This window comes from Alligator sinensis, unplaced genomic scaffold (assembly GCF_000455745.1).
Source record: "Alligator sinensis unplaced genomic scaffold, ASM45574v1 scaffold293_1, whole genome shotgun sequence".
Classification (NCBI taxonomy): Eukaryota; Metazoa; Chordata; order Crocodylia; family Alligatoridae; genus Alligator; species Alligator sinensis.
In genome coordinates, this window is record NW_005842158.1 from 1,702,526 (window position 1) to 1,713,178 (window position 10,653).

General features: G+C 43.7%; 1 protein-coding gene across 1 annotated transcript in view; it reads left to right on the forward strand.

The window, feature by feature from the left end:
• Positions 1–10,653, forward strand: part of LOC102375295 — a 68,566-nt gene that overhangs the window by 21,849 nt on the left and 36,064 nt on the right. The window contains exons 8-9 of the mRNA XM_025206505.1: positions 997–1,121; positions 1,233–1,248. Coding sequence (XP_025062290.1) covers positions 997–1,121; positions 1,233–1,248 — 141 coding nt within the window. The remainder of the gene's footprint in view (positions 1–996; positions 1,122–1,232; positions 1,249–10,653) is intronic.

The window sequence follows — 10,653 nt, forward strand, 5'->3', positions numbered from 1 at the left end:
GACTCGATGATCTGTTGAGGTCCCGTCCGACCCTAGCATCTATGAATCTATGATTCACACAATAAACCCAGAGATTTCAAATAGGGATCTGTAGTGTCAAAAACATTCTGACCTATTGTGATCTGTCTTAGCTCTTGGCAAATAAAAAATTACTCTATTATTTTTTCCATAATTAAGAAATCTAAGAAATGGCATCTTCCAAGGGATATCCTGAGTCTAAAAAGGTGGGAACACTGCTCTACATTCACAATGAGCCACTGAACTCCTAGACGATAAATTTCAGTCAAGTGCAGAGGGCCAGTACAAACACAGTACCCCACTAAAATCGCCTAAAAGCAGTGATGGATCCGATGTGCCACAAGCTGCGTACAGTGTGACCCTGCCCACAGGAGTGAGTTTTGAGTTTTGCCCCCTACTCTACATGAGAGGATGCAAGGGTGGGCAAAGATGTAAAAGAAGCACAAGAACTCCCCCATGCCACCTTCCTCCCTTTCATGGTTTAGAATGACCAGGTAGGTTATAGGATTATAGGGATGTAGAGCTGGAAAGGACATCACAAGGTCATGTAGTCTAACCCCTTGTTCAAGGCAGGATCATCCCTGACTAAACCATCCTAGCCAAGTGTCTATCTAATCTAATATAATGATCCTGTCAACAGAATAAATTAGACTGGTAAATGTGGCTGGTTTATCCTTGCGCTGAAGAGTCTAATAGGAAATAAAAGGACAACACTTCAGTCTTGGGTCATTGCAATAATCTTTACCTCAAAATCTGACTTTCCCATGTTTCAATAGCTTTCATTTAATAGGGGAGGAGGGTCTTTCACTTCTAGTGACAACAGCTTGTGAACCGACTGAATAATACTTCTGAGTGCAGTTAAACTTTTTGACCACTATGGGGAAAAATAACATCATTCAGGAAAACTTGTAAAAAGAAGAGTTTGGGATTTTTTTAATCTCTTAATAATGTCTAACTTAAATTTTATGTCATTTTTAGCCAATCCTTGCATGTATGCAGATGTGTACTCAAATTGTCCCGGATTGGCAAAGGTGTATGGATGCGACCATGTTATGGTGAAGAATAACTGTCTTGCTTCCTGCCGATGCACCACTGAAATCAAATAACCAGTTTGATTCATGCATTTAAGATAATTCATCTGCTGACATCAGTGTTTTTTACAAAGCTGAAGTCCATCTACCAGCTTTTATGAATGCAGCCTTTCTGATTTTCAGGGGGTAACTCACACGAGTAAAGGCTGAGGAAAGAGGCTTTCACTTACATATTCTACCTTGATTAAATTTCTTTCTTGAAAAAATGTGGCATATTGTTGTTTCTTGGTTGAAATTGGACATGGTACAATAACGTTTAATAACTTTTGGTGACTGGGATCATACTTTTCTATCAATTTCAACATCATCTTCTGCAAAATACCATTTAAAATGCAATATAAAGGACTGTTCTGCAAAGATATATGTGTCTAGGTCTTGTTCCTCCTAATCATCCCATTGATTTCAGTAGGTGAGGTACCACCATCTTCGTTCACATTGAAAATCAACTTTCTGCCCAAAGGCTTCTTCTGCACATTCACATTTACTGTGCAGTAACCAAAATGACTGCACAGTGCAGGCACACATCTACACGTGCATGCTAATACTGTGCAGTACATATGGTGACTTATGCTGACTTGAGCATATATTTGATACCTGCATCACGCAGGTATCAAATTTACGCCCGGTTAGTTACTGCGCAGTAACACATGTGTAGATGCTTTACTCTGCAGTAACGCTGTGTGGGCTTACTTAAGACTAAAGTTAGTTGTTAGACTAACTTTAGTCCCAAGTCAGTCCACACACGGCATTAATGCACTTGAATGCCTGCCCATGTAGATGCCAGCCTATTCCTGCTCACTGAGCAATAACTTAGTACGCAGTAAACTTAAGCTTTCATAAATGTAGACGTGCCCAAATAGTCCCAAATAGATGCCATAGGGCAAATCCAATCTGTCAGGATCTACTTAGTGGGTGCATTTACATAAGACATTTCCTGCAATTGCTGTAAACGTCTTGCATGTACATGTGCAGTGCGATTAGGCCATAGGAGCTATTCCACAGCAGGGTAGCACTTGTAAATATAAGTACTATCCTACTGAAGAGTTATCTACTACACAGCAACACATGTGTAAGCACTGACCTGGAAGTAAATTACTATCAGCCCAGCTAGCAGGGGGCCACACTCATTCCTATTGCTTAGGCATATGGCTTGGCAATTACAGGAGCTTTGTGGCCCAGTCAGCTGCTCTGCCCCTGATGCAGTCACCCGCCACTCAGGCCTGACCCTTGTGCTTCCCTACCAGCCCGGGGCTGCCCCCCAGACCTCAGGCCATGCTGCACCCAGGAGTAGCTTACTGTGGAGCCATTTGCCCTACAGTTTATTCAATCACATTAATTGTACACGTAGATGCGCCCAGTGGGAATAAAAGTAGCAGAGCTGTTCCTACCAGCACTCTGTAGAAATAAAGTCTGTCCCCTTTTTCTCAGATCCAGTGTTACCTTATTCTGCAAATAGCATCAGTGTCCTCACAGTGAGCTAAGGCAACAGAATGTGACCTATTGAAATCAATGGATTTATTCATGGGTGGGGAACCTCCTGATCGTGAGAAAGAATGAAAAAATCTGGCTCTCGGTAAAAGGAAAAAAATACTGTTGGAGAAGAGGGCTCAGTGAACCTATTTAGGTTGCTAACTAGTACTAAAAGACATAAGAATCATGGAACAGGGCCTAAATCAGGGTAATTTTTTTAATGAGAAATGGTGAGCTATTGTCTGAATTACTTTTCATATATTTCCCATGTCTGTCTTACTGATTAAACTATTCTTTCAATGCTAAACAGTTTGCATTGGTTTTCTTTCATAGTGATATACTTAACATAGCTCCTCTCCAGCTTCCACAGTGTGTAAGTCCTTTTAAGAGTTCTTTGTCCTGCTAGCTTCAGTGCTGCAAACAATTACTTGACCAATATCCTGGAAAAAAATGCAGAAAGCCTATGCAATTTAGGTATATTTTGAAAAGGGGACATGTCTCTGATAGAAAAAAGATACATAATCAAAAACTCAGAAACCCCATATTATTTAAAGTGACAAAAATTTCATGAGAAATGAATGTAGCCTTATTTCCTCATTTTCAAATTCAGTCAGGCACACACTTTGTACCCTTCCAACTCCCTCCAACTGGAGCAGCACATCTGTGGGAAGTGGCCACACTTTAATGGAGCTGGGTTATGCAGATGAAGAGATAAGCCTTCCCTCGGGTGAAGGTTTCTCTCTGACTGGTGAGCCCCCTGCCTTGATACTTCTTTTAATAGTATGAGCAGTGGCTTGAACTCTGCAGTCAGGCTGGCATCAGCATACAACACAGCTTTTCATGTGTAGCATATGTTGTGCAAGTGTTTGACTATATCCCATCTGCACCAATCAAGAGCATAACTATCTGTCTGTCTATCTCCCATATGTATGCATCTTCTTTTCCCATAGCATCTGAGTACCATAGAGTTAGTAATCTATTTATTTTTGTACCCTCTCAGGTAGGGAACTGGTATTATCCACAATGTTGTTGAGGAATAGAAGCACAGAGATTCCAGATCCCCAAAACCCTGAAGTGCCTCAAATGGAACATAGATAGGATATAGGGACTTCAATCCAAGGATGTGACCCTCAGAAGGCTATCTAGCCCCTTGGACAGCTATGTATGTCTAGGATGCATGCATTTTAACCTGTAAAGTTCTCTAGGTGCCCACACTTCTGTTTCTGGGCATGCCATGATTTGCTACCATTTTGCTGGATCTGAGCAACTCAGCACCTCTTCCCTAAGCCTGTTTAGGAACCTCATACAAGGTTTCCACAATCCAATGTTCTTTCAAATCACCCAAGAGGTCTAATCCACCCAACATTGGGCCTCAGTGCACTTTGCCTTTGGTAGCAGGACACAAATGAGGGCTGTGCCCAACCCACCACAACTTGTCCCACCACTGCTTGCACTTGCTGGCCTCTGGTTGCTTGCACCGCTGTAGCCACAGTAGTCACTGCCAAAAGGGATCATCTGGGATACAGTGGCATTGTCCCATCCTCCCTTCCCACAGTGTACCTCAGTGACTTCCTAAGAACTACTGTTAGGACAAAGGGACAAGCTTGCCATGGAAGTTGTAGCATCTCCTTCATTGGAGGTTTTTAGGAAGAGGCTGAATAGGCATCTGTGTAGGATGGTTTAGGAATAGTGCACCCTGCAACTGTGCAGGGAATTAGATTAGATGATCTTTGAAGTTATGTCTTGGTTTTGCAATTCAAAGTCCCTTACATGGGAATTTCTGGCAGAGTTGGGGGTTGGGCCTCACAGCTGACAACAACATGGTTCAAGTCTGGGAGCTGTCTGCTCTCCAGAATTTAAATTTTGTGTATTCATTAGGGCTGTGCAAAATTTTGCTGGCTGTTTCATTTTGACACTGTTTTGACTCATTTCGAGGTTGAAACAGCAAAATTGAAATTAAACAGACAGCTTTGAAACAGCCTCGAAACAATTGTGGCTAGTCGAATTGTTTCAAAAGTTGAAACATTTTGACCATAGCGCTGAGGATGGAAGTCAATCCAGCTGGTCTGACTTCCCATCTCCTGCACTAGATCTGGCTGGGGGATGAGGGTCCCCCATGCTAGAACCCCAGCGCTAGATCAGGCTGACTCCCTGTCTCCGTCCTGATCTAGCGCTGGTGATGGGAAGTCAGTCCGGAAGGGCTGATCTAGCAAACTGTCAAAACAGAGTCGAAACAGCCTCACTGTTTTGATGAAGCAAAATGGAACAGCTGTTTTGAATCTAAATGAAACTCGATACAAAATGCTGTTTCGTCAAAACCTCAAAACTCAAGGCAAAATGGAACGGTGCCATTTTGCACAGCCCTAATATTCATCTTTGTCGGCTGGAAATCAGTCTTCCTCCCTTCTTGGTGTCAGTGATTATGGTGGATACAGCCAGGTAGAAGGTCCCTGGAACGCTATCACTCCCACTGACAGGGAGTTGGAGTGGCTGGATATGGAAAATGCCAATTAAAAGATGTATGGCATAGGAACAAAAGGGCCCCCATGGATTTTCTACCATCATAAGGGATCTAGTAACTGTAGGAATTACATCTCCAATGCTTTCCAGTAGGGGAAGCTTGCCCTACCTCTGTCTAGGGAAGAAGAGGGGGAGGAAGAAGACACTCTACATGGAAACAAAGAAAGCCTCCAAATTTCTAAAGAGGAAGAGAATAGGGCATTGAGCACACAGGCCCCAGTACTGCCAGCACACACAGAATCAAAGGGTTGCTCTTGATAGTAAATTGTGAGTAGGATCAAGGCCTTTTATTAGTAAGGCTTAAATGCTTCACCAGCTCCCATCCATCCACGTAAGCCCATAAATGCTAATATATACTTCTGAGCATCTGGCATGAAGTTTATATGATAGTGGAACTGTGTGGGAACTTCAACACGTAAAGTGCAGGAACAAAACCGCCTCGCATAGCAAGGTACATTGCAAGCAACATTTCTTGGGAGAGAACAGAATTGTAGTTAAACCCCAAACCAAGGGTGACCGAAAAGGATGTGAAATGTCATTAAACAGATTTCCTATATATACCCCAACAATAAAGACATCTTTCAACTTCCACCTTTTCCTGGGACATAAAGAAGGGATTTTTTTTTTATTATCTCCCTGACAATCAATTATCACTAATGTATGGTCTATGATATTTATTTTAATATTAAGGATATAGTTACAACAGACATGATAATGCATATTTAATTTAATGTCTATATTTTCTAATGAGTCAATAGCTTTTTTCTTTATTCATGCCAAAAATGAGATATTAGCATTCTGATAATGCAGAAATATGCACCTTAGAAATTTTGCCAATACTCTCATGGGTAAGAATACATGACTACATTGGCCATAGTACTGCCATTACTGTTATAAATACTGTTTGCAGGTTCTGAAGGGTCAGGGTCAAATTTTGAAGTAGGAGTTAGAAAACGTGGGAACAAATTCCAGTTTTGCCCCAGATTTCATTTGTCTGAGTTTGTTACATCGCTTAGAGCTGCATCCTCCTTCACATTCATGTACCTAGGTGGCACTGATGTAGCCACATCAATGCAATTTTTAACACTTGATACAGATCTAGGCATAACTATACCTATGTTTTACTATGAGTATGCTTAATTGGGCTTTGCTCATTTTCCTTCCCTGCGCCCACCTTTTTGCCATATGTGTCAGGATATTTTTAAGCCTTCCTCAGAGGCATTGGGTGTTGGCTACAACCAAGGCTGGGGATTTAACTGGTGTACAATGCTCTTGCTGGGACCAAAGCCAAACTTTCCTGGTGGGAGGGTCTTGCCTGTCTGCTCAGGGACAGACAATCACCATATTTGGAGTCAGGAAGGAATTTTACCCAATAATCATTTTGGTATGGATTGTAAGGGGTTTTGCCTTCCTCTGTAGCCAGGGCCTGGCCATCCATTGGGAATATCTTCAGTATATATTGGCAACCATTTATAGAAGCAGGAGACAGGCTGCCACAGTTCTCCTGCTTTACCTGTGGCAAGTTGGGGTGTGACAGCTGAAAAGTATGCCTGTGTGATAAAGGCCTCTTGCTGAAGGCTTTATGAAGATTAGACTAAGTGTTTCTTTATATTTGTTTAGATATTAAGCTATATGTTGTTGCTAAAAGCCTTATTAAAGTCTAAGATGTAGTGAAGCCTTGTATAAAGTAAAGCCTAGTAAATTTAGCAAAGCCTGGAGGTAGTAAAGCCCTGTAGCGTAGTTAAAATTACCTTATCAAAAGAATGCAAAGCTTGTACTGCTATTAGTCAGTCTAAAGACAGTTAAAGTAAAAAGAATCTGAGTGGTTGTACATTATCAGAACCATTCAGAAGCTTTAAATTAGCTAGAATATCTAGAAACCATTCAGAAGAAAGATACAGCTCTGTGAAAAAGATTAGTTAGCTGTTGCCTAGATCAGTGAGCCCGTAGACCTCGAAGAGTCCAAAGATTGCATTCCAAAGTCCTTCCCAGTACCCTTCAGACAGCGCTGTTCAGGGACGCCTGCCTTCGCTGAACTTTGTAGAAAGAGAAGCTTGCTGTGTATCAGGCATCAGAGGGGACTGCCGATAAGTTGCCAACGTGAATTGCTTTTGTCTGTCATTGTTTGTTTTGTTACTACACGTAGTTGTGTTTTTGTTAAGTCAATAAACCTTTCTTACCTTTCTACCCCTGACCATACTCTCAAACCTGAACCCTCCGCAGGCAGCTGAGACATAAACTGGTGTCACGAACAGGATTGAGAGGCTCTGGTCTGGAGAGAAAGGGAAGAATAGAGGGAGTTGCGAGGCCCCCATTAGTAGCTTTGCTTAAGGAAGTGAAAGCGATAGAGAATCCCGGGTGGGATAAGGATAGGTTGAGACCTGCCTAGAGTGACCTGAGAACTGTACCCTATCATTGGGTTAGGTTTTCTACTGCTGCCTGGGGTAAGCCGGAGAAGGGGTGCCTGTTGTGGCTGCTAGCAACATGCCTGCAGTTAGGAGCCGAAGAAAATGCCCAGCTCTGGAAAGAGGTCACCTGGCTCAGTAAGGAGTTAAAAGATGTGAGAGATTCCAACAGCGTGGCGTGCAAGGCTATGTGAGCTCTGCAGAGCTGCTTGGAAATATTAAGACAGAAGAAAGGAAAAATTATGATCCCGCGCGTGGCTGCTCCCCTCCAGAAGAAAGTGCAGTTAGTGCAGGCTGTGCAGCGATCCTCCCACAAGTGTCTGTACAGATATAAACCAAAAGTTAAGCTCTGGGAAGATCAAAGGGAGGAGATTGATGGAGAGGAGGAGATTTATGATGAGCCTGGTGCTGAAATACCCTCGTATGTTCCTGCCCAGAGGGCAGAAACTAGCCAGGCCTTCCCTGCCCCGAGAGAGAAACTAGCCAAATTTTTCCCATAGTGATAACTCATTCAGAGCCGCAAGGAGAGAAACCCTGAGCAGAGCTGCATTCCTTTAATTTTTGCCCTTAAACAAGAGAATTAACAGTTTTAGTGCACAGTGCCTCATCGGGAAACAGAAAAAACAGCTATAAGAGCTGTAACTCGATGTAGCATGATCCCACTAACCCTGCCTCCCATGAAAAAAGTACACAGACCCCAGTATCAAACTCTCCCTGAGGCCACATAACCTATCCAGTGTATTATCAGCCAGCAGTTAAAAGATGAGACTACTATTCGAACCCACTCTCCGTATAACAATCCAGTTTGGCGAGTACACAAGCCAAATGGAGGGTGGCAGTTGACTATTGACTTTCAAGCTTTGAATGCTAATACTGATCCCTTGATGGCTGCCATTCCATCACTACCAGCCTTGTCAGAAAGCATCCAGAGTTATAAGTCTGCATAGATAGAATCCATTAGTATCAAAGACATGTTGTGATGCTACGTGTTTGTAGCTGTACAAGTTGCCACAAGAATAATGTTCGCCCATGCCTCAGCAAGATCTACAGCCCAGGACACTTGTGCAGCACTGGAAAATCTGCTAACTGTGTATCCACCACCTATAGAATTACAGATAAGTTGCCGATGTGAATTGCTTTTGTCTGTCATTGTTTGTTTTGTTACTACACGTAGTTGTGTTTTTATTAAGTCAATAAACCTTTCTTACCTTTCTACCCCTAACAATACTCCCTATCCCGAACCCTCCGCAGGCAGCTGAGACATTAAGGTGTTATGCCTTTGCTGTGTCAGGGTTGAGAGTAGTCTTCAGGCTTGAGAGCAGGCTTGAGAGTTTAGGTTATGAATTGTATAGGATGGTTTGGATAGGATTGATCCTGCCTCAGGCAAGGGGTTGAACTAAATTACCTCTGTTCTATGATTTTAAATTCTATTGCCACCTGCAGAATAGTATTGCCCAAGGATGTGCCTAAGTGTCTGAAGTAAAATGAAGGAGAAGGGCCCATCTGCCTCTCAGTCTAATAATCTGCTGGTTAGGGCACTTGCTTAGAGTCTGGCAATCCTATTTCTCGGCCAGGGGTGGGCAATTATTTTCGGTGGAGGGTTGCTTACTGAGTTTTGGCCAGCCATCAAGGGCCACGTGACAGGAAGCCGGGGGAAGATAAAAATTCATTTTCTAAATTTTTCCAGGGCTCCACAAACTGGATAGAATGGCCTGGTGGGCCACATCTGGCTCACGGGCTGCCTCTTTGCCCACCCCTGTTCTAGGCCCTCCTCACCTGAAATAGAGTTCAAGCTATATTGCTTGCTTTCTGGGAAAGTGTTTTAATCACTCGGCCTGTGATTCTTAACCAAGATTCTTTGGCATCCTGGATGTTTATGAGATTCTTTTAAGGGTACTATGCTATTCTAGAACTCTGAGGTATTCAAATACCTATACATAATTTACAAGATAGACCCAGATACTTCAAATAGGCTTCAATGGGTGCTTGTACACGTGATGAAGTTACCATGTACACATGATGAAAATTTATGTTAGTGTGGCTTAATGGAGTCATACTTTACACATACATGAGTTTTGGGGGCTTCAAATGAGTTTGCATTGTCAGAAACTAAACCACATCCCGATGTAGTTTAGTTTGCAATGTTCCAACTGAGAATGCTGCAGCCATTAACCTGTCAGCTCACCCGCTGGTGGTGAGAGAGGTGGGTAGGCTCCATAGGAAAAAAAATATTGGGCACCTTACTTCTTCTGACTTCAGTAAGTACCTGTGGCTGCCAGAACACTTGTGCCACCCGGGAATGGGCTGGCTTGCCCTGGGGCAGGACAGAGAGGTGGCTGGAGGTGAACTGACAGCCAGAGAAGGTGGTGGGGACAGTGCACAGGGCACTGGAAGTCTCGATGAGCTCAGGGAAGAGTTGGATCAGGCACCTCCATGCTGGGGCAGCCCCCAGCCCACTAGCAGCCTGCCCAGGCAGCCCCGGTGGGGAAGGGGGGGAGGGGCTGCTGCCACAGAGGAAAGAACTGGGGTGCCCTACAGTTCAAGGACCACTTGGCCCACTGGCAACTCACCTCCCCACCAGGGGAGTGATTGGCAGGCTCCACTGTAAAAAAAAAAAAAGGATTGGACCACTCCCTGCTTCTGCATTCAGCAAGCACCTGCAGCCACCAGGACAATGACATGTATACAGTGACAGAAAAATAAAACCCACCATTTCCATTAAAAACTCACCATTTCAATTTCGGGGACATAGAATGCAGCCCTGAAGGACTAAACCCCCGTCATGCATACTGTCATGACCCAAAAGGCATGATTGTGTGTGTGTGCTTCGGCATCAGAATTATCCACGTTAAGTTGCAGAGCATTGCACGGGAGTTTCCTGTAGCAAGGGGAAACTCCGGTGCAGGGACCAGTTTCCCGCCTTTTCTGCAGCTTCTTTTGCAGGGTGCATTGCTCGAGTTGCAAGAGGACTGCACGGTGCAAAAGAGTTCCCGCCACCGGTATGCAAATTCGTTCCCCGTGATTGGCTAGTGCTAAATTATTCACACGTGGCGGCTAGCGATTGGCCTGTTAGCCGTATAAGAGGCTTGAGCAGTTTCCGCCCAAGCCGAAGAGGACTCCACATCCATCTCGTGGGGACTCTGGGTACA